This window comes from Bufo bufo, chromosome 5 (assembly GCF_905171765.1).
Source record: "Bufo bufo chromosome 5, aBufBuf1.1, whole genome shotgun sequence".
NCBI lineage: Eukaryota > Metazoa > Chordata > Amphibia > Anura > Bufonidae > Bufo > Bufo bufo.
Genome location: NC_053393.1, coordinates 183,420,028 through 183,444,598, shown reverse-complemented (window position 1 = coordinate 183,444,598; position 24,571 = coordinate 183,420,028). Strand labels below are relative to the sequence as shown.

The 24,571-nt window shown below is 39.5% G+C and overlaps 1 protein-coding gene across 1 annotated transcript in view; it reads right to left on the bottom strand.

Moving 5' to 3' along the window:
* CDH7 (cadherin 7) overlaps positions 1–24,571 on the bottom strand; it is a 342,814-nt gene that overhangs the window by 92,314 nt on the left and 225,929 nt on the right. The window contains exon 5 of the mRNA XM_040432014.1: positions 15,053–15,240. Coding sequence (XP_040287948.1) covers positions 15,053–15,240 — 188 coding nt within the window. The remainder of the gene's footprint in view (positions 1–15,052; positions 15,241–24,571) is intronic.

Genomic DNA, 24,571 nt, shown 5'->3' with positions numbered 1-24,571 from the left:
TGGCTAAATGAAGTCAAAGATTCAATTTACAATCTTCATTCCTTTATTCTCAGACTCCTAATGTTCAGTTTGCAACCTGTCCTTAGTTTCAGACATTTCTCACGTCGGGTGTCCCCTCCAGTAATATATGCCGGATGAGAGGTTGTGTCACTACCAGAGCTTTGGGACGTTCTCACAGCTCTGTTTCTCCACCCCTGTGATGATGTCACTACTAGAGCTGGGAGGAGTTCTCACTACTCTGTTTACTTTTGGTTTCTTTCACCACAGCTGTCCTTCATGTGTTTGATTTTCCTCTCTTTATATCACCCCTCCTCCTATGATAGGATGTGGATTATAGTTCTCACTTCAGTTGTAGCTCTGGCTTTAGTTTCTTCACTTGTAGCTATCAGTTCACTGGACCTGTGTTCTGCTGCAGCTAGCACTCCGGATATTGCCAGCCTGTCCTTGGATCCGTCTTCTCTGCGGCTGCAACACCGTCAGCTAAGTGTGCAGACATTGTTGTGTTCCTGTTTATTTTCTGACTGGATCTGAGGTGGCCACGGTTCCCTCCATATACTGAGTAGGGCACTGGTGGCCGTGCCCCTTCCACTATTGTAGGGGTTACAGTGGTCATTAGTCTTAGGCACGTGGGCATGCCTCTTTCCGCCATTTGGATCCGGGCATGTGCTTTAGCAGAATAGGGAGAGCGTTGAGGGTCGGACAGGGGTCACCCGTTATCCTCCCTAGTTCTGGGTCCAGTCAGTAGCTCTAAGTGAAGAAACTAAAGCCAGAGCTACAACTGAAGTGAGAACTATAATCCACATCCTATCATAGGAGGAGGGGTGATATAAAGAGAGGAAAATCAAACACATGAAGGACAGCTGTGGTGAAAGAAACCAAAAGTAAACAGAGTAGTGAGAACTCCTCCCAGCTCTAGTAGTGACATCATCACAGGGGTGGAGAAACAGAGCTGTGAGAACGTCCCAAAGCTCTGGTAGTGACAGGTTGGTGTTTCCAGGATGATGCTGTCTTCATTAGCTTTAATGTTTCAGTACATCTGAATTTCTGGACTGATTCTGTGTGTAAATGAGCAAGCTTTCTCTCATCTCTACTCTGACCGGCCATGTAAGAAAGACTTGCAGACACGTTGCAGAACCAAAATGGAAGTAATTGTGAATGCATGAAGCAATTGAACAATAAAATCAGTGGAAATGTGCCCATAATCTTTACCTAAGAAATCATTTTTCTGTAATAAATCTTGTTTATACAGTATGAAATGAATAATCTAACTATATACCTGTATTTCCCAAACAGGTTTCCGCAGAACAGTGGTTCCCCAGAACAGCAACAAGACCTGTCACTTTCAACCAAGAGGGAAAGCAAACAGCCAATTTAAAGAATTGTACCAACAAATGTATTTGAGCCAAACTGTACAGATCTAACAAGTGTCATCTAATGACAACATGCTACTTTGAGTATTGTACCATGGCAGATAATATGGTGTAGTATTCTTTTTCTAAGTGTATTTGAAAGGCATGCTAAGCAAATAGCATAGTGGACTATGAGTTGAGTATTGTACCATCCATTTAGACAGCGTTAGCTACATTCATAGCACTGGTTAAGAGTTACAGAATGTTATACCAGCTGCTACACTAAACTTCTCTGAGGTAGGAATGACATTAGGGATTCCACAGGAAATTGTGCTATATTCTATTGAGCATTATTTTTATCTTCTCTTTGCCTTTCTTTGTAAAAACCGTGCATAATGTAGCTTATAAATAAAAAACTAAAAAACAGTTCAGCTCACCACCTGTTGTTAGTATCTTCAATCCAAGTCCCTGAAAATTAAAATGTGCATAAAACTATAGGACTGGCATCATCACCCGGCATACCCGGGCAAGTGCCAGGCCCACTGTTGTTGGGGGGGCCCCAGGACTGCACCACCAATTAGGCACAGTGAAGTGATTGCCTCGGGTGACAGGGCCATGGGAAATGAGCACTTCCATTGTCGAAGCGCTCATCTCTCTAAATTCATCTGTAACGCCGTCCTCAGGACAGCGATACAGTTGGATGCTGCGGCGGAGCAGGAGAGACGCATCTTCCTTCCCCATTACTTTGGTAGGCTGCAGGCACTAGGCATGATTGACAGTAGGCTTGAGCGAACCGAGCTTTGGATCATAGACCCAAAGTCCATTAGTTTGAAAAAGCATTAAAATGTATTGGCTCCGAAGTGGGCTTTGGTTCTGGCTAGTACCTCAGATTCCTATTTAAAAATGTCTTTAAAGACTCAGATAGGAATTCCGTAACAATTCATCGAAGTTTAGCGCAGCTTTGGGCGACACGGTTTGGCTCCATAGAGCCAAACATTTTAATGCTGTACGGAAACAGCATTAACACCAAATCTTTTCAACGAATCGACTTTGAATCTATGATCCTAAGCTCAATTCACTCAAGTATAATTGACAGGGCTAGATGAGATAGACTGGTCTCTAATGCTGCTGTGCTACCAATATAATTCTTTGTAACTACAATTGTAAATCGTCGGTGGCAGTGTGCTCAAGGAAATCATACATTCCACTAATATTAAGTGATTTTACGGATGCTCTATTGTTTATATTTGCTTGCTGGTGCTCATTGGTGGTAGTGGAGCCTGTGAAGAAGGAAGCTCTCACAGTATCACAGTACAAGGACAATAGAATACTTAGTCTGATCCTCCCAGCACCTCCACTTCCAGATGGACTGACATGCATGATTCATACACAGTGGAGGAGCACATCTGCAGAAAGGATCACTCTGTAAGTATTATCTTGTCCGTGCACAGTACTTGCTCCCTTCTGCAGAGGCTCCACTGCCACCATTGAGCATTGACCATAAGCAACAGGGCAAAATAAGCAAAATTGAAATGCATGATTTGCTTTAACACACCAATGATTTACAATTATATTTACAAGGAATCATATTAGTGACACAACGGCATGAGAAGATGTGGCTATTTCATCTAGCCCTGTCAATCAAAGGGAAGGGGGAGTGTATTGAGCACCGAGGGGCATAGCAGTAGCAGTGCTCTAAGAGCTATGCCTGCCCATTGGTGCTCCAACTGCCTAATTTGCATAAAAATAAATGTAAAGATTTCTCAGCAGCTGTTTAAGATACAAGCAAAATAAATATATTGTTATACTCAGCAGGACAACCCTACTAGGCAAGATGGTTTAATAGTTTTGATCATGCTGACAGACGCTCTTTATTCTAGTAAGGTTTATCAAGCTTTAATTTTACAGATGGTGATGACTAGTCTCTCCATCACGTGGCTAGAGATCTGAATATTTTAAAATAAAATGTGTAGTTTTTTTGAACAGACCATGAAGAAGGACACATAGTGGGTCATTTATCAACCTGAAATACTGTATGCCTATATTAGGTGTATTTCAGGCGCATATTGCGGAATTTGCGGCACAACAGTTAATTGCGACGTAATCTGCAACTTTTGCCCACTCACGTAAGGTCTAAAAAAAGTGAGCGGGGAAGGGAACGGGTCAGCAGAACCATCTCATTCATCATTTTATACGCCTGCTTTAGGCATAGAAAATGGTCTAAATGTAAGCCAGGTAGGAAGCTGGCTTACATTTAGAAGCAGCACTGGATATGCAAAAGTTATGTAGAGGTCAGCGCTTTTACATAACTTCAGCGATCCACCAGCAGCACAGGGGCTTTATTAAGACTGGCTTCTAAAACACCGGTCTTAGCCCTACGGCGCTGGTGCGCTGTATAAACATGATGCCCGCTCGCACGTGCAGCAGGCGTCATGGCCGGAAGATCTCTGCTGTTTCATACAGCAGAGACCTGCGGCTAATTTCCGTGACCGACAATAATGCCGATCGCGGTAATTAAATGCTTTAGATGGCATGATCAAATGAGATAACAGCACATAAATGTGGAAAAAACCTGGAAGCTCGCGCTTCCGTGCTTCCTACCTAAGCGCTGTGATAGTTGCGCATAGATAGTTGCGCTGAATACTAGTAGCTTTAGGCCCCTTTCACACGGGCGAGAATTCCGCGTGGGTGCAATGCGTGAGGTGAACGCATTGCACCCGCACTGAATGCAGACCCATTCACTTAATGGGGCTATTCAGATGAGCGTGAAAATCGCAGCAAGCTCTATATTGTGCGTTGTTCACACAAAGCAGGCCCCATAGAAGTGAATGGGGCTGCGTGAAAATCGTAAGCATCCTCAAGCAAGTGCGGATGCGGTGCAATTTTCACGCATGGTTGCTAGGAGACGATCGGGATGGGGACCCGTTCTTTATTATTTTCCTTTAAAACATGGTTATAAGGGAAAATAATAGCATTCTCAATACAGAATGCTTAGTAAAATGTCCATTGAGGGGTTAAAAATAATGAACAAATTTAACTCACCCCATCCACTTGGTCGCGTAGTGGATCTCCTCTTCTTTCTACTTTCTTCAGGACCTGGCTAAATGACATTTGATGACGTCACTGCGCTCATCACATGGTCCATCACATTAAGAATGCTATTAATTTCCCTTATAACCATGTTATAAGGAAAAATAATAAAATCTACAGAAAACACCTAACCCAAACCCGAACTTCTGTGAAGAAGTCCGGGTTCGGGTCTGGGTACCAAAAATGCTGATTTTTCTCACGCGCGTGCAAAATGCATTAAAACGCTTTGCACTCGCGTGGAAAAATCGTGCATTTTCCCGCAACACGCCTGCATCTTGTCCGGCCCTCACACACGGCGCCCTTGTGAAAGAGGCCTTACTGAGTAAGCTAACAGTATTCAAACTGCAATTCTTATTTTGGCCAACCGATGGCAGGCCAGGATAAGAAATTAGCAAAAGTGAGCAAAATAAGCTAATAATAAATTCCTGATAAACCAAAATTAAAAATAAGATAAAAAATGTAATAAGCTCATATATAAGACACATAATGATCACAAAAAAATAAAAAAAAATGTAAAAAGATATATAAAAAATAAAAAATATATATTGCCATTTTTTCATTGCTTCTCTTACCCAATTTTTTTTTATAAAATGTGATCAGTCACACATACTCCAAAATTGTATCAATTAAAAGTACAAACTGTAAGTAAGTCATAGTGTATGTGTGGATAATTGTTATCCATATACTTCTGTTGAAGCTAGTAAACATTATTACCTAAGTACAGCTTTGACAAATAAATAATATAAAATATAATTAATTTTATATGGTCCCACATACATTCTTTAAAAAAGGAATCCAATGTTTAGTCTGGAGTAAATTGCTTATGACCAAATTGATACAACGCATAAACTGAATTGATAGAACAAAATATGGCTTTGCAATTGGAAATTTGACTGGAGAGACATACCCATTGATTTATTATATTTTTTTTTGCTGATTTGAACATCTCTAATTGCTACCATCATCATTATTGCATCTTCAAATTTCACTATAAATTGTCTTTCTCACCATAATATTATATAGACAATACAACACAAGCTATTATAGTATATATATATATATATATATATATATATATATATTACAGTAAGGATAATATGTTTTATATGTGTGGATATGGGTTATTTGCAATGATAGATACAATCAATATCATGTAGACCTCAGGTGTAATATACAGAAAAGTAACAATGGAAGGACTTAATAAATCTCACTGACATATTATACAAGAGACTAAAATACAGAGCTTTTAAAAGCATAATAATAGAATGCATGAAATATTAAAATGTCCTGAAATGATAGCGCATTATCATATATATGAAATGTGAAATATTTAAATACCTTGAAAATACTTGGTTACGTAGACAGTGTGTAAGTGTGTATGAATATGCAGCATTATATATATATATATATATATATATATATTTATACGGTATATATATATACACACACAAAGAGGAGCCAAAAAATGTATACACATTTTAGCATAAAAAATATCTGCATAAACTCTTTATTCCTAGATTCATATAGACAACAATGGGTAACTGTACATCATGTTTCACTTTTGCAATCACATTTGGTGCTTAATGGGGTTAGGATTAACATCCAGACACTTCTGATTTTAGCGAACTACTGCATGAACAACTTTAGTTACAATCTTCACAGGGATTAGGCTACTTTCACACTTCGGGGTTCCGCTTGTGAGTTCCGTTTGAAGGCTCTCACAAGCGGCCCCGAAAGGATCCGTACAGCCCCAATGCATTCTGAGTGGATGCGGATCCGCTCAGAATGCATCAGTTTGGCACCGTTTGGCCTCCGTTCCGCTCAGCAGGCGGACACCCGAACGCAGCTTGCAGCGTTCGGGTGTCCGCCTGGCCGTGCGGAGCCAAACGGATCCGTCCAGATTCACAATGCAAGTCAATGGGGACGGATCCGTTTGACGGTGACACAATATGGTGCAATTGCAAACGGATCCGTCCCCTATTGACTTTCAATGTAAAGTCAGGAGTCCCTATTAATATACCATCAGATTGGAGTTTTCTCCAATCTGATGGTATATTTTAACGATGGTTCACCATGGGAACGCCTCTATGTTAGAATATACCATCGGATTTGAGTTAGATCGTGAAACTCAGATCCGACAGTATATTCTAACACAGAGGCGTTCCCATAGTGATGGGGACGCTTCAAGTTAGAATATACTGAGAACTGTGTAATAACTGCCCCCGGCCACCAATGAGTTAAATACAGGGGAGGGAGGGGGGCCGCACTGGCCACCAATGAGTTAAATACAGGGGGGGAGGGGGAGTCTGGCCCCTGCTGCCTGGCAGCACCTGATCTCTTACAGGGGGGTATGATATGCACAATTAACCCCTCAGGTGCGGCACCTGAGGGGTTAATTGTGCGGATCACAGCCCCCTGTAAGAGATCGGGTGCTGCCAGGCAGCAGGGGGCAGTCATGTACACAGTTCTTTTAGTATATTCTAACTTGAAGCGTCCCCATCACCCCCGTCCCCATCATACTGTCGGATCTGAGTTTTCACGAAGTGAAAAATCAGATCTGAAAAAAACAGTTATGCAGACGGATTCGTTCTGAACGGATGCAAGAGTTTGCATTATAGGAGCGAATCCGTCTGTGCAGACACCAGACGGATCCGCTCCTAACGCAAGTGTGAAAGTAACCTTAGTCTGCACAACATTTTTTCCCCTAGTGCAGCTGATGTAGATGCATGCAGTACTTTCAGTCCGGCCGCCTCTTGGCGTGCGCTGCCATGCTGCCGCCAGAACTCCGCCCCTGCCCCTATTATAGTCAATGGGGGCACACGTGAACTAGCGGCAGGACGGATGCGACAGGCTGTTCACCCGCCGGAACAGCCTGCCGGAGTCCCCTGCCGCTAGTGTGAAAGTACCCATAGTGGTTCAGAAGCACAGGCTAGTTTTAATTCATAGTTGTATGATCTGCCTTTGTGGCAACAGAATGCAAATGCAGGTTTCATATCATTTATATCTAAATGTGAAACTAAAAGAACAAAAAATGTACTATAAATATAGAAAAACTGTGTACTTCTAAAAAAAAGTGTGATGTATTTCAATAATGATCAACAGAACCTTTACTGATATTTGACACTGGCTTTTTGTTCATATCGTACCAGTCAGTTAGGAAATATTGCTGGCTAATGATGCCATTATCATCTATGCATACCTATAGAGAGCAATTAGCATATTGTTTTTTACATTTTTTTCTATTATTACATCATTATGGAAAGAGTGACATATTCTCTGATCTTCATCCATTAACCTTTAGTTCACTCTTTTATCCATCATCTAAAACTGACATAGTTTCCCATTAGGAAGAGAATAATGTGTATAAAGCTCGGTGGCCTTATCAGTGGAGAATAGTTTGCTATTAGCCACTCTTTCAAAGGCCTAAACTCTATATTCAACAGAGAGTTAGATATTAAGGCCTCATGCACACGACCGTATTTTGTTTCCGTGTCCGTTTTGTTTTGTTTTTTTGCGGATAGGATGCAGACCCATTAATTTCAATGGGTCCGCAAAAAAACGCGGACAGCACACCGTGTGCTGTCCGCATCAGTATGTCCGTTCCGTTGCTCCGCAAAAAAAATAGTGCATGTCCTATTTTTTTCTAGTTTGCGGACAAGGATAGGCATTATTACAATGGATCCGCAAAAAAAACGCATGCCATACGGAAAGTCATCTGTTTTTTTTTTGCGGATCCGCAATTTGCGGACCGCAAAACACATACGGTCGTGTGCATGTAGCCTAACTGTACATTTTGACTGTCTATAACACTTCAATAATGCCTAGAATCAACTAGGACATATTATTTCCTTCTTCTACTTCTATTTGTGCATTAATTTACTGTGTGAATATTTCCTTTTGCCAAGTTACTACCCAGCATCTCCCAAATTGTAATCATGTACTCATACTGTAAGCCCAAGATAAAGCTATTTTCTAAATGAAATACCAAAAGGAGAAGTGAGATCTTCTCTTTGGTCTGTCATCTTTTGTTTTACAGTATCGGACTTTCTATGAAATTAATAAGAAACTTACTTTATACAATATATGCATGCACATAGCCGATTTGTTTTTGTTTTTATTTTATGTATTAGGGGTGTAGTACGTCTATGGAACCTGGAGAGAGTTGTTTTGTTTATGACTCTAGAGACTAATTGTTCTGCCTGACTTGTGTTCTATTAAAGGGTTTCTATCACTTTGTTTCACCTATTTAGCTTTCAGACACTAGCGATCCGCTAGTGTCTGCTTTATCTAACCATCCTAATATAAGAGCTTATTGTCCTGCCGTTTAGCTAAAAAAATAACTTATATAGATATGCAAATGAGCCTCTAGGTGCTATGGGGGCGTGATTAGCACCTAGAGGCTCCGTCTACCTTAACAAACTGCCGCCGCCCAGTGCGTCCCTCCAGCCCGCCCATCTCCAGCTGAAGCGATCCTCTCCGTGCGCGTCTCTGTTCTGCGCATGCGCAGTGAATGTCTGATCGCTTCCCTGCTCAGACATCTCCACTGCGCCTGTTCCTCGGAGCACTATGACGTCATCGGCGCAGGCGCAGTGGAGATGTCTGAGCAGGGAAGCGATCAGACATTCACTGCGCATGCGCCGAATACGAGGAGCATCGCATTCCGGAGGAGATGGGCGGGCTGGAGGGACGCGCTGGGCGGCGGCAGTTTGTTAAGGTAGACGGAGCCTCTAGGTGCTAATCACGCCCCCATAGCACCTAGAGGCTCATTTGCATATCTATATAAGTTATTTTTTTAGCTAAACGGCAGGACAATAAGCTCTTATATTAGGATGGTTAGATAAAGCAGACACTAGCGGATCGCTAGTGTCTGAAAGCTAAATAGGTGAAACAAAGTGATAGAAACCCTTTAATATGATAAAATATCAGCTTTCATTTCAGATACATTAGGTATAAGATTTTCTATAGACTACCAAAACACATGATGTTATTTTCTCATGTAGTCCTTTTTTGATGTTTTGGTTGTATATTTTGTAACATTTTATCATTTTGACTTTATGTTATATTTGCCAGCATTTTTGCTTATTTTAATTTCTATTTTAAAGGGGTTGTGCAAGAATAGAATTAGTAACCCCCCCTTCCCCCCACACATACACTTGGCCAGACCTGCTTCTAGGTGCTGGGTCCACAGTCCTTCTCCTCCGGGCCTGTGATGCTCCTCTAGGCTCCCTCACTGTAAACATCCTAGTTTTACATTGCCACAGCCAATCCTTGGTACAGCAGTGACTGGCTCCCCTTACGTTATGACAAATGGTCACATGATGCAAGGGGATTCGATCTCCACCACAGCCAGGGATTGGCTGTGGTCATGTCAAAATGGATGTTTACAGTGAGAGAGACCAGCGGAGCATCGGAGGCCTGGAGGAGAAGGAGCACAGAGCCAGTGCTGGGAAGCAGGTAAGTAATCTCTTCAGGTGGGTGGCGGGGGCAAGTGAGGGGGGAGCATATTCCCAAACCATAAAACATGCTGTAAAATGTCTGAAGACAAACGTTTTTGTGAGAGGCTAGTCCTAGTTTATAGCTTCACTATTATTTTGCAGTCATTGATATTGAGTCAAGTGACATTTTTAAGTTTTCTGAAAAACAATGTGTTGTTTTATTTATTTTATACACTGTGCTTTACAAACATTAGCATCAAGCTGTCCCTAAAGGAGCTCACAATCTAAGTTCCTTACTCTGTCTTTAGAGTGTGGGAGGAACTCCATGCAAACATGGGGAGAACATACAAACTCCATGCAAAGGTTGTCCTTGTTTGGATTCAAACCAGGGACTCCAATGCTGCAAAGCACCAGTGCTAACCACTGAGCTACCATGCTGCCTAACAAATTATAGATCACAATGTCTCCCAGCCAAATGAATAATTCATATGTCCCATTATGTTTTACCATTATAGGTTACTACTAGCATTTAAAGTGGTTTTCCAGTTTTCATCAGCATCTTTTAAAAAAAAAAACATTTATTATGGTGGCTGTAATCTTGTCATATTTCTTTTATCTTATTTCTCTATCTTCCAATCTGGGTTGTGATCACATGATCGTGTCCATACAGCTCTTACTTATTCCCTGTGGTGTTATGTCCATGGTTGTATCAAAGCAGCAACAGGGGCAGTGATAGGGGGATGTCTATGTAACTAGCTGGGTGGGAGGAGCCATAAACTTTTGGACAGTGCTGGAGCTTTGGCAGAGAAAGGAGAAGTGCATCATGGGTTTGGTTGGAGTCAAATTTGGAAAGAAAAAAAAAGCATGAGGAAGATGTGCATGAGGTAAGCAACTACATGAGCACATCTGATAAAAGCCATAATAATCCTGGAAATCCCCTTTAAAGTGAATCTGCCATTTATTTATTTATTTATTTATTTTTTCTTCTACTGTTTAGGGAGGGTTATAGGAAACATATTTCAATACACTTTATTCAAATAACTTGTACATTTATATGATAAAACTTGCCATTAAATGTCCCTTAGCAGTGCTCTCTAAATGACCATTTCTAAGGCATGTCCGTCTACACAGTACAGAGCAGCACTCACTATGAAGACGGGGAGAGACAGGGAGTAGCTGATTTATAGTATATACTGTCCCTATATGTTATAAATCAGCCCCCTGTTTCTCCTCCTCAATAGTCGGTGCTAACTGCACAATCTGCCCTGCATCTCCAGGCTGCTGGTTAGCTTCTTATCTCCCTGGGCATACAAAAGAATTTTTAATGTTCAGCATTGACCATGCTGATCAGTGTCAATATAGTAAGAAGGCAGACCATATCTATAGGCATAGTACAGATATTAATTTCTAGAACTATATGGGAGCCAGCATGGAGGGAAAATGAATTAACCCCAACCATCTTCCATCCACATGCCTTATCAATAGTGATGAGCGGGAGGTGCCATATTCGATTTCGCGATATTTCGCGAATATTCTATTAAATATTTGTCTTATATTCGTCGAAATCGAATATTCGTCATGATTCTATTTATCGCGAATAATATGTGATTTAATTATTCGCGTATTGTGATTTTCTTTTAACTGTATAAAGTAACTTTCCTATTGGTTGGCTATGGCTATGGCTAATATGTGTATTTTACGAATATTTTCTATATTTATAAATATTCTTGTTTTAGAATATGACGAATATTCAAAAAAACAAAGTTATAGCAATACAGTAAATATTCGTAAAATACACATATAGACTGCAATTTAGCTAATATAGTGCTATAATCTTTTTTTATAGTCAAAGTTTTTAGTCTCTTCTGAACTTCAGATTTGGAAACAATTTACACTATAAAAAAAAATACTATAACACTATATTAGCTAAATTGCGGTCTATATGTGTATTTTACGAATATTCGCTTTATTGCTATATATTCTTGTTTTAGAATATGACGAATATGACGAATATTCTAAAAAACAAAGTTATAGCAATATAGCGAATATATTCGTTATTTAGAATATTCGTCTTTTTTTTTTTTCAATCTGTACTGTTATTCCACTTTGGCATACTCCTCCCCGACAAGCGTCCCCGTCACAATGGGAACACCTGTGGCTTAGAATATACCATCGGATCTGAGTTTTCATGATCTCAGGGAAAACGCAGATCCAATGGTATTTTCTAACCCACAGGCGTTCCCATGGTGACGGGGACGCTTGTCGGGGAGGAGTATGCGAACAACTGTACAGATTGGAAAAAAAAGGTGAATATTCAAAATAACTAATATATTCCCTATATTGCTATATATTCGTTTTTTACAATATACGTCATTTTTTTCCATATGAAAACATGATTCCTCCCTGCTTAAGTTGCTTGTGGGCCAGTGACTCATTGACCCACAAGAAAGAAGCAGGGAGGAATCATGTTTTCAGATGTTAAAAAATGACGAATATTCAATATAGCGAATATATAGCACTATATTCGAAATATTAGCGAATTAGCAAAGTTGTGATATTTGCGATTAATATTCGCTATTCGAATATTCTCGCTCGACACTACTTATCAATGCTTTTTTAGAGAGCACTGCTAAGTGACATTTCAGGGCAAGATTTCTCATATAAATGTACAAGTTCTCTAAATAAACTGTATTGTCCCTACACATTAGATAAAAATGGCAGTTACACTTCAAGCAAAGCAGGAATATTTTACATTATATGTTATGTATAGTACTGATACAAGGATTTTTTTTTAATCCACTAGGACACTTTGAGAATTCACTGCTTGAATATACTTGAATGCAAAACTAGCAATATCCTACACTATATTGATTGCATGAATTATGTCTAAACATGCAGCTTGTTTCTTGGATAACACTTCTGGTGACAGTGCTCAGTAGAGAAGGTCATCGTTTTGATTTACACCATAATCATTTTGTCACTCAAATCAAGAACGACAAACAAACTCAAGAATCATCCTGGCCTTGTATGGTTTATGAACTGCAAAATTTGCTTGGCTGCAATAATATAACATTTTCTAGTCAGTTGCGCTTGCTTAGTAAATAAAGTTTAATAAAACTGCACATTTTTACTATGGTAAATACAATGAAGCAATAAAAGTTGACTAATCACTTTTACAGAAATTTTCTCCCAGGTTGTCAATTAAAAATTTGAAATATACTTAAAATGGTAACATTTTTACCGCCTTTTAGATTTGATCAGCCTACCAGTTACTTAAATTATCTTCATAGGTGAAAATTGAAGCTTTAAAGCGTAGATCCCTTTTGTTAAAAAAGTAAAGTATATCTTATAAACCACATTAGTGATAATAATTGATTAGATTATAGAAACTAATTACAGGTGATATCTAGAGGGGAAAAATACTCTTATCATTCTGTTTAATCTAGTGTGAAAAATGAATTTTATTTCAAATGCAAAATGGATACAATCTTTTATTTTTTTTTTTAAATCATTATAATTGAGTTTTGTAAATGATGATGATCTGTATTGCTGAAATATATAGAGGGGGACATGGGGTTGTATGGCGTAAAATTCTTCTTCTCATTACTAGTATGATAATGCTCAAAAAATATTGTTCCAATACAGTTCACTTTAATTTGTTTATAAAATCACAAAATTACTTCAGGTTCGCTATTTATAATTTATGGAAAAAATACAGGACAAATGTAAAAAATATAATACAGGTATATAATGTATTCTGGGTTAATATAATGGGAAATAAAAACATTGACTTGAAAAAAGAGAATAAATAAATGAGTTTTTAGAATGAACAGGCATTCTTGCAAATACCATCAGATATGGAAACTGTGGGATGCAAGCTTACAGCATGCTGGAGAAATGTTTTAATCCTGCTTTTTTAAGTGCTTTCAATGATCTGTAAGGTTCACACGTTACTTTTGCCATGGTTTTCAGCGCAGATTCTGTGCTGAAATCGACATCAAATCTAATGACAGTCCACATCCTACCCATGTGAATGGACATTCCATACATGTTAGCATTAGCATGCCGATTTTTTGCTGCTCCACACACACAAAAAAAAAATATAACATTCTATTTATTGCCAAACACATAAAAGTACAGGATTAACTACATTTGACGACAATGAAGCTAAACCTTGTGATAATCTGGGCAGCATGGTGGCTCCTAGGTTCAAATCCAACCATGGGCAACATCTGCATGGAGTTTGTAGGTTCTCCCTGTGTTTGTGGGTTTCCCCCGGGTACTCCAGTTTCCTCCCACACTACAAAGACATACTGATAGGGACCTTAGATTGTGAGCCCCATTGGGGACCGTGTGATCCAACTGCAGGGATAACACTGCTCCCACTCACAGTCTGAGGCTTTCTATGTTGCACTCTCAACACCATAGTGTGACCACACATTCCCTCCAGCTCTTAAAGGACTAGCATGTCTCAATATTCACAAGCCAATGGTTGGCATCCTGTGGATATTTTAGGCCCTTCCCCAGTGGAAAGGTGACTGAGCAATACATTTCCTTGGCTTGCTAAGTTCCCTGTAAAGGTGTGCTGTTCTATTGTCTGCCCTTGTACTGACTTGTTTAGCTGTTCACATCCTCTGACTGTGCCTAATTACCATTTTGACCCACACTGTTTGCTCCTCTGACATTGTACCAGTTTCACGGATTTGTACATACTCTGCCTGCCAAACCTCATATGGTTACTGACAATAAGTCTGGCTGATCCCTCGGTGCTTCACATCAGTGTCTTTGACCCCCATGGGTTAGCTGCCAATCACACCGGGACCATTCCAAGAGATCGTGGAGTGGTGGCTCCCCTGCAGCAAAGTCCAGATACCTGAATAGGGGTTAAAGAGTAAATACCAGGGGACTGCCAGGATAATACCCTTAGGTTTAGCCCAAAGTCAAGCTGGTTGGTTGACACAGTGCTTCCACACCCACTGCCATGGTTCCACATCCACTGCTGTATAACTGATACTATTATGGGTTATGCTGAAGCGCTCAGTAACTTTAGACATGGAGCACTGGCATCCTTTGGACTACCAAGTCAGGTACTGTTCCTGAAATAGGATATTCTTCACCTTGAGACTGATGGAATATATCTTCATTAAAACAGATTTTTTTTTGAAAATGTTCACATACCTTCTGAATTGCAACAATTCCTTCTTGCGTATCTTTATCTACAGAGATTTTAAAAAACCCTTCCACATCGCCATCAACAATCTTATATTCCATCTCTGCATTCTGTCCAATATCAGCATCTGCTGCTTTGATTTTTGCCACTGTTGAGCCAACAGGCAAGGATTCAGGCACATAATACTGTTCAGACCCTGGAGAAAGAAAAAGGTAAACCATAAGTAAATCTTACTTTATAGGTTAAAGTGGTGTGCCATAAACTACTTTTCACTCTAAAGTTTAATTTCAGCTATTTCTCAGTTTCCATTCCTCCTTAGATTGTTCTTTTTTTTTTTTTTTTACCTATTTGCCATTTTCTCTTTTCCCATGTTTAAATCCTACTTCCTGGTTTGTCATGTGTCTACAGTCCCACAGTTTCCTCACATCAAGAGATCATGCCACACGTACCACACCCCATGTCCTTACCAAGAACACTTCTACGTCCTACATTACAAGGCTCCAATTCAAGATGTAACCTACAGCTACTGAGTATCGAAGCAAATTTGCAACAGGATGCAATGGTAAACAATATTTTTTTGAATAAGGCAGTTTTTATAAATGGTGGTATTTGGAGTATTCATGCATAAGTGTAACAGCGGTTGCTGTCTGCCAATGTCCCCCTGCTTACCTCAGCGGTTCTGGGCTCCGTGTTCAGCGGTGAATCCGCTCTACAGTTTCCTTCCAGACTTGGGCACAGCATGCTTTCAGTTTGTTCCCTGTAACACTTCCTTAAGGGCCAGGGCACATCACTTCCTGTGATTTATGGGTTTAGCACATGTGACCATGCTGACCAATGCTAGCCTTTATAAGTGCTTCAGTCCCCTTACAAGGTGACTGATCATCAAGGTCCTTGTGTCCTGTAAAGACTGCTGTTATCCCTGATTGTGTTCCTGTGACCTGACACATGCTTGTGTTTCTGCACTCCGCTACCTGATCCCTGCCTGCTTCCTCGACTCTTATGTTGCCGACCTGGATTGCCTGACCTGTACCTGAGCTGCCCTCCCTGACATTTTCCTTGTTTGTCTCTGCCTCATCCTATGGTCCTGCACTGTTCCTCCTGGTTACGACTTGGCCTGTTGACTATGTCTGTACCTCTGGTACCTTGCTCTGGTACCTCCTGGTCAACTGTGACCAGCTGCCTTGTGAACCAGCCCTCCTCAAGAGTTAGCAACCTGGTGTTCCCCTCGGTAAAGTCTATCCCCACCATCAGGGGTACTACAAAGAATGAGGGGTTCACTTAGACAACGCTCTTAGAAGAGGTTGTTAATGTGGTGCAGGGAAATCAAACATGGCAATTTATGACAATAAGTTTGTTTATGCATTTAAAGTTCATCAATTTCTGCCTTTTTTTTTTACCTTAAAATATTATGAAATTCAGACATAAAATTGTCATGACTAATTTCTGAAAGTTATTTTACTATGTGAAAAATGTTTTCTGGGGAGCAAATTTTTATTTTATTTTATGCAAAACAAAAAAAATAAAGAAAAAAACACCTATGTATAGCTACCTAATGATATCACTGTATAAACTGTTGGCATCCCCTATCCCACACTGGTTCCTGTTTACAGCAGTAAACAATTTCTTGATCCCAGTGCCTTTTTGTTGTGGTCAGTTATTGCCTATCACAGTGATATCATCCATGCTGACATACTTGAGGCAAGCATCGATTGGTAAATCCAGTTGGGTGATGTTGATCGTCATGTAGCATTGTAAACTGTAACTCTTGGGGATAGAGGATACTGGCAGCAAAAAAATGGCAAAATAACACATAAAGGAGTATCATGGGTTTATTAAATAAATGTTTGTATTTGTATAAAAATAAATAGTAAATTTTTATACAAACCGGATTCCAAAAAAGTTGGGACACTAAACAAATTGTGAATAAAAACTGAATGCAATGATGTGGAGATAGCAAATGTTAATATTTTATTTGTAATAGAACGTAGATGACAGATCAAACATTTAATCCGAGTAAATGTATCATTTTAAAGGAAAAATACGTTGATTCCAATTTTCATGGTGTCAACAAATCCCCAAAAAGTTGGGACAAGTAGCAATAAGAGGCTGGAAAAAGTAAATTTGAGCATAACGAAGAGCTGGAAGACCAATTAACACTAATTAGGTCAATTGGCAACATGATTGGGTATAAAAAGAGCTTCTCAGAGTGGCAGTGTCTCTCAGAAGCCAAGATGGGTAGAGGATCACCAATTCCCACAAAGTTGCGCAGAAAGATAGTGGAGCAATATCAGAAAGGTGTTACCCAGCGAAAAATTGCAAAGACTTTGCATCTATTATCATCAACTGTGCATAACATCATCCGAAGATTCAGAGAATCTGGAACAATCTCTGCGCGTAAGGGTCAAGGCCGTAAAATCATACTGGATGCCCGTGATCTCTGGGCCCTTAAACGACACTGCACCACAAACAGGAATGCTACTGTAAAGGAAATCACAGAATGGGCTCAGGAATACTTCCAGAATCCATTGTCAGTGAACACAATCCACCGTGCCATCCGCCGTTGCCAGCTGAAACTCTACAGTGCAAAGAAGAAGCCATTTCTAAGCAAGATCCACAAGCTCAGGCGTTTTCACTGGGCCAGGGATCATTTAAAATGGAGTGTGGCAAAATGGAAGACTGTTCTGTGGTCAGACGAGTCACGATTCGAAGTTCTTTTTGGAAATCTGGGACGCCATGTCATCCGGACCAAAGAGGACAAGGACAACCTAAGTTGTTAGGTCATGACAAGGACTTACTGTAGATTTCTTGAAAGCGTTTCACTCGTTCTTCCAATGAGCTTTCTCAATTCTGAGTGACTGTACAAGAATTCTCTGGGAATAAATATGTAACTGAATCAACATCTGGTAATTATACCCAGCATGGGGTCAGAGGTCATTATACCCAGCATGGGTTCAAAGGTGTTGATTCCAAAGGTGTCAAGACAGCATTGTATGTGGCAGACAATAAGATGTCTAACCCCCCGCCTCTAAGCTTGGCCTCTCCATTTTTACATAGATGGCCTCCTTCACACCTTGTTTGTACCAATCGGCCTCCTTATCCAAAACACATACTTGACTGTCTTCAAAGGTGTGACATATAAAAATGGAGAAGCTAAGCTTGAATAGAGGCAGGGGGGTTAGACATCTATTGTCTGCCACATACAATGCTGTCTTGACACCTTTTTCTGGGAGGTCATTATCACCTACTGACTCCAATTAGGATAATGGAATCAACACCTTTGACCCCATGCTGGGTATAATGACCTCTGACCCCATGCTTTGTATAATTACCAGATGTTGATTCAGTTACATATTTATTCCCAGAGAATTCTTGTACAGTCACTCAGAATTGAGAAAGCTCTTTGGAAGAACGAGTGAAACGTTTTCAAGAAATCTAGAGTAAGTCCAGTTGCCTTGATTTATTCTTTACAGATATATGCTATCCTCTTCTCAGCCTTTTATCTTTCATTATTTCTGTATGCATGAACACTATATTCATGCAGGTAGGTTGCACTATATTGTGTTATTTTGAGATATTTTAAGACATATGTATACCGGCCCTATTTTGTATCGCATATTTATTAAAAGCTAAGTTTTAGGAAGAACACCCACTAATTGTTAGGAATGATAACCCATTGGGTCATCCATTATAAAACAAACAATTGACCATAGATATCTGGTTGTGTGATAAATGTATTACTTAGCAAAGTCTCGCGAGACTTCGCATAATAACTTTATAAATTAATTTCTACTGTAAAAAGCCATTTCACCAATTGGTAACTTCTGCTCATAGTAGCCAATACATTCTATTACTGTATGGAACGCTCGCTCCTAATTACAAGCTATACTGAATCTTTTCCCATAGCACTAAATATCAATCTACTCAGCTCCTTCTGCTATCACATGTGCCTGCAGACTGAACTACTAGATTTTCATGGGGACGGGTTCCCTTTAAAGTCTGCACCATAAGTCAAGTTATGTGTGAAGACCATTGCATAGTTGTTCTGCAGCATATGGATGAGATTTTGTAAAATCCTATCCACTTTCCTGCTGCCGTAATGCACTGTGGATTTTCTATATATACAGTTCCACAATGGAAACTCTGCAGTGTACATGCATGTGCACATACCTTAGAGGGAATCCAATCCAAAACACCGCCCCCCCCCCCCCCCAAACTGAAGCAAGCAGTGTATAGTGTAAGTGTTGTCGAATCTAGTTATGTAATTTTTATCTTCAAACTAACTTGCATTCCTGTGCTGTGCTCCTACAAACCAGCAGTAAAATGCATTGAGAGGACTCCTGTGCTTACTCCTATAATGGTGAGGACTCAAGGAGGAGTCCTCTCGATGCATTTTACAGCACTAGAATGCAAGTGCGCCTGAAGATAAAAATGACATAGCTGGCATCACTTACACTATACGACACTTACTTTAGTTTGAGGGCGTTTTGGATATGACAGATTTTCTTTAAAGCTTCCTTTAAAAGGAAAGTCAGCAGACATCTTGAAAACATTGACAAAACTGCATTAGGGCTCATGCACACAATCGTATGTATTTTTCAGTTGCAAAACACAGATCTGCAAATAAAAAAATGGATGACATCAGTGTTGAATCAGTTTTTTTTTTGTGGATCCATTGTAGCAATGCCTTTACTTGTCCGCCAAACAGACAAGAATAGGACATGTTCTATTTTTATTGTAGAACGGACATGCAGATATACGGAAATGGAATGCACGCAGAGCCATTTCAGGTTTTTAGCGAACCCATTCAAATGAATGGTTCCGCAAATGGGCTAGTAAAAAAAATAGAACAGAAACGGGAAAAAAATATGTTCATGTGCATGAGACCTTACTCTGCATGATGCAAAACTAGTATCTCTAATTAAAGTTGCCTTTCAATTTAAATGAATTAGAAAAGAGCAAATAGCAGCACACACATGACTGTGATATATCTGTCCTCGGGTTTGTCATGACACGAAACTTTGAAAATGAAAACGCGTTTTGTAATGTTATTTCCATACTGCAGAATACAATAACGGATATTATAAAAATGCTATGTAAGAGCCGTCATTAAATACCAAACAGCACTATTTTTCTAATTATTTCAGTTGTTAGGAATTGAATAGTCTCCATAAAACCTAGTGCTTCACACACTTTCCAGCATCGCATTACCATTAATTTTCATCTATATTTCAATATTCTAGGCTCTTATTGTTAGCACTGTCGTTCCTTTTATTTCCAGTCCCTGCAAGTGTGTGCTTTATGAAGGATTATTTCAAAAGCATATGCAGACCACTATTTTCTGCTTGACCTTTTAGTGACAGCTCAGTCCATTATCCATTTTCATAAAAGTTTTTATTCAAGATTAGCATTCCAAGGCTAAAATGTAAAAGTTCTGAACTTTTATAAATAGTCTCTAGATCTTCCAGTCATGTGATACTGTGTGTGTGCTATGTTCTCTTTAACAATGCTATCCTTGTTGATTTTCATCAGTCATTCATTTAAAAGTAGTACACAAACAAATGAAAAGAATTGCATGGTGTTAAACAGGCAGGAAGTGCTCAAACCCACATGCAGTTGTGCATGTATATACAGGGGAGCAAATCCTGTACTTGTGGCCCGTTGCTAATGGCGATCCCCAGCAAAAATGCATACAGTGGAGGATGCCTGCGGCGGACCACAAGTACCACAATAGACATCCTACACAAGATAGCAATTATGTGGATGTGATAATCAATATAACAATATAATAATAGAAAAGATAGGTGCACTCTGCAGACTTACTAAACCCTCAAACCCTAAAACTGACCGCACCAAGGTTTCTCAAGTAGCTTGGGTCCTAACACTCACCTACCTGAGCCATACAGCTCAGGTAGGTGAGCGTTAGGACCCGAGCTACTTGAGAAACCTTGGTGCGGTGCTCGGACTCAGACATGTCCTCCTAGTAGGACATGTTGGCTAATCTCTCAATTTTATCATCAGTTTGAGGGCTTAGTAAGTCTGCAGAGTGCACCTGTCTTTGCTATTATTATATTGTTAAAGGTAGTACACAGCAAAAGATATGGCATAATTCTCCAGAAACAGTCAACAATGATTCTACTGGTAATACAAATTACAATACACTGTAGAGAAAGCTTACTCAACACATCAAGGCTCCTTGTTGCATGGTAATTAAGGTAATCCAAGGCTTTACCCTGTGCATACCATACTTTGTTTTATTGAATTCTCAGATGAAGTTACTAATATACGATACACTAGTTTGCGGAACAAATAATTTTACTGTCTGAAAAACGGAACGCTTAAAAGCATATACTTTAATAAATACACTTATTAAAACTAATATGTGGCTAACAACCACTGTATCTCAATCAGACTTAGGTGTGAAGTGGAGGTTATTGTTTTCTTATTAACATACAGTTGCAAGAAAAAGTATGTGAACCCTTTGGAATTATATGGATTTCTGCAAAAATTTGTCATAAAATGTGATCTGATCTTCATCTAAGTCACAACAATAGACAATCACAGTCTGCTTAAACTAATCACACACAAAGATTTAAATGTTACCATGTTTTTATTGAACACACCATGTAAACATTTACAGTGCAGGTGGAAAAAGTATGTGAACCCTTGGATTTAATAACTGCTTGAACGTTCTTTTGGCAGCAATAACTTCAACCAAACGTTTCCTGTAGTTGCAGATCAGACATGCACAATGGTTAGGAGTAATTCTTGACCATTCCTCTTTACAGAACTGTTTCAGTTCAGCAATATTTTTGGGATGTCTGGTGTGAATCGCTTTCTTGAGGTCATGCCACAGCATCTCAATCGGGTTGAGGTCAGGACTCTGACTGGGCCACTCCAAAAGGCGTATTTTCTTCTGTTTAAGCCATTCTGTTGTTGATTTACTTCTATGCTTTGGGTCGTTGTCCTGTTGCAGCACCCATCTTCTGTTGAGCTTCAGCTGGTGGACAGATGGCCTTAAGATCTCCTGCAAAATGTCTTGATAAACTTGGGAATTCATTTTTCCTTTGATGATAGCAATCCGTCCAGGCCCTGATGCAGCAAACCATCCCCAAACCCCACCACCATACCTCACAGTTGGGATGAGGTTTTGATGTTGGTGTGCTGTGCCTCTTTTTCTCAACACATAGTGTTGTGTGTTTCTTCCAAACAACTCAACTTTCAGGTTTCATCTGTCCACAGAATATTTTGCCAGTACTGCTGTGGAACATCCAGGTGCTCTTCTGCAAACTGTAAACGTGCAGCAATGTTTTTTTTGGACAGCAGAGGCTTCCTCTGTGGTATCCTCCCATGAAATCCATTCTTGTTTAGTGTTTTACGTATCGTAGATTCGCTAACAGGGATGTTAGCATATGCCAGAGACTTTTGTAAGTCTTTAGCTGACACTCTAGGATTCTTCTTCACCTCATTGAGCAGTCTGCACTGTGCTCTTGCAGTCATCTTTACAGGATGGCCACTCCTAGGGAGAGTAGCAGCAGTGCTGAACTTTCTCCCTTTATAGACAATTTGTCTTACCGTGGACTGATGAACAGCAAGGCTTTTGGAGATACTTTTATAACCCTTTCCAGCTTTATGCAAGTCAACAATTCTTAATCGTAGGTCTTCTGAGAGCTCTTTTGTGCGAGGCATCATTCATATCAGGCAATGCTTTTTTTAAAAAGCAAACCCAGAACTGGTGTGTGTTTTTTATAGGACAGGGCAGCTGTAACCAACACCTCCAATCTTATCTCATTGATTGGACTCCAGTTGGCTGATACCTCACTCCAATTAGCTCTTGGAGATGTCATTAGTCTAGGGGTTCACATACTTTTTCCACCTGCACTGTGAATGTTTACATGGTGTGTTCAATAAAAACAAGGTAACATTAAATTTTTTGTGTGTTATTAGTTTAAGCAGACTGTGATTGTTGTGACTTAGATGAAGATCCGATCACATTTTATGACCAATTTGTGCAAAAATCCATATCATTTCAAAGGGTTCAGATACTTTTTCTTGCAACTGTATATAGATAAACCTCCTCACTTTATCCACCAATAATTGTAGCTATACCTAATATGGTGGCAAATAGAGATACATATTACCACTTCAGAGTATTATCAGTGGGCACTATGTATCATTATGTAGCATATTGCTCTCCATCTGCTACATATAAAAAGTAGCTAATCTGCTGCAAAGGTAAACAGCTGGGTTCTGGGGTAACATTGATGCATTGAATGTTATAAGAGCATTATTAACAACACCAGCGCTCACCATTTCCCCATACACCTCATAAGCTCACTAATTTTGCTTTGTTTCAAACCCTTCTATTCTATATTGCGTCTGCTCAACGCATTTCTATCCTTATTTAAATAGCAAGTCATCAGGATCAGTGTAGGGTAACTGCGCGTCTATTAACTCAGCGCATAGCAGTATTATAGCAGGTACAGTGAGTGCTGCCCACCTATACATATGGCGTGTTAGCTCACACAAGAGTAAAACTGCACACCACTGATGGCGGGCGTGCAGTGACTGTATGCAAGCAGAGCCTACCAGCACTATTGAATTCTCCTTTAACTTTGCTAGGAATTATTTTTGTTTAACCCATTAATGACATGGGCAATATTCAATTTTGCGTTTTTTTTTCTCCCTTTCTTCGAAAAGCCATAATTTTTTTTTGTTCATGTACCCAATTGAAGGCTTATTTTTTGTAGAACATGTTGTATTAGTTATAATGTCACCATTTAATTTTTCATGGGTTGCTTTGGAAATTGGGAAAAAATTCCTTGAAGGATAAAATTGAAAAAATAAATAAAAATTTCCAGTGCAGATTGGTATGATTACAGTGGTACCAAATTTATATAGTTTCTATTAAGTTTTTCTACTTTTAGAAAATAAAAACCTTGATTTTTTTCTTTGCATTGCCATAAATAACATTTGTGTTTTTCTGTATACTAGGCTATTTGTTTACGGGGCAAGTTGTAGCTTCTTTTTGTAAGATATAGGGGTACATACAACTCTTTAATTACTTTTAATTCAATACCTAATACTGTGCACCTTATTTTTATAGTCTATTTTTATATGTAAAATTGTGAGAAGGGAGTGATTAGAATTTTTATTATTCTTGTTTTTTATTTTTATTTTTACTTTTTTATTTTCATTTTAGGTCCCCTTATGAGACTTGAACTTGTGATCTTCTGATTCCTTGTCCCATAGACTGCAGTAGAATATTATTGCAGTCTAGGGATATTTCACTGGATGCTTCTCATACTGTGCTTCAGGATTGGCTTTTCAGGCAGCCCGCTATGACAGAGCTGGGAGTCTTCCAATTGGAAGCCACAGGGAAGCCTCCCTCTGTTTAACCCAACAGCCACCACATTCTCTATTGATTGGGGCATCTGAGGGGTTAAATAAAAAGGATCAGGATTATCTCTGAACCTGGTCACTGCTATCGGGTTATTTATTTATTCAAAGTTCTGTGAAATGACGGTACC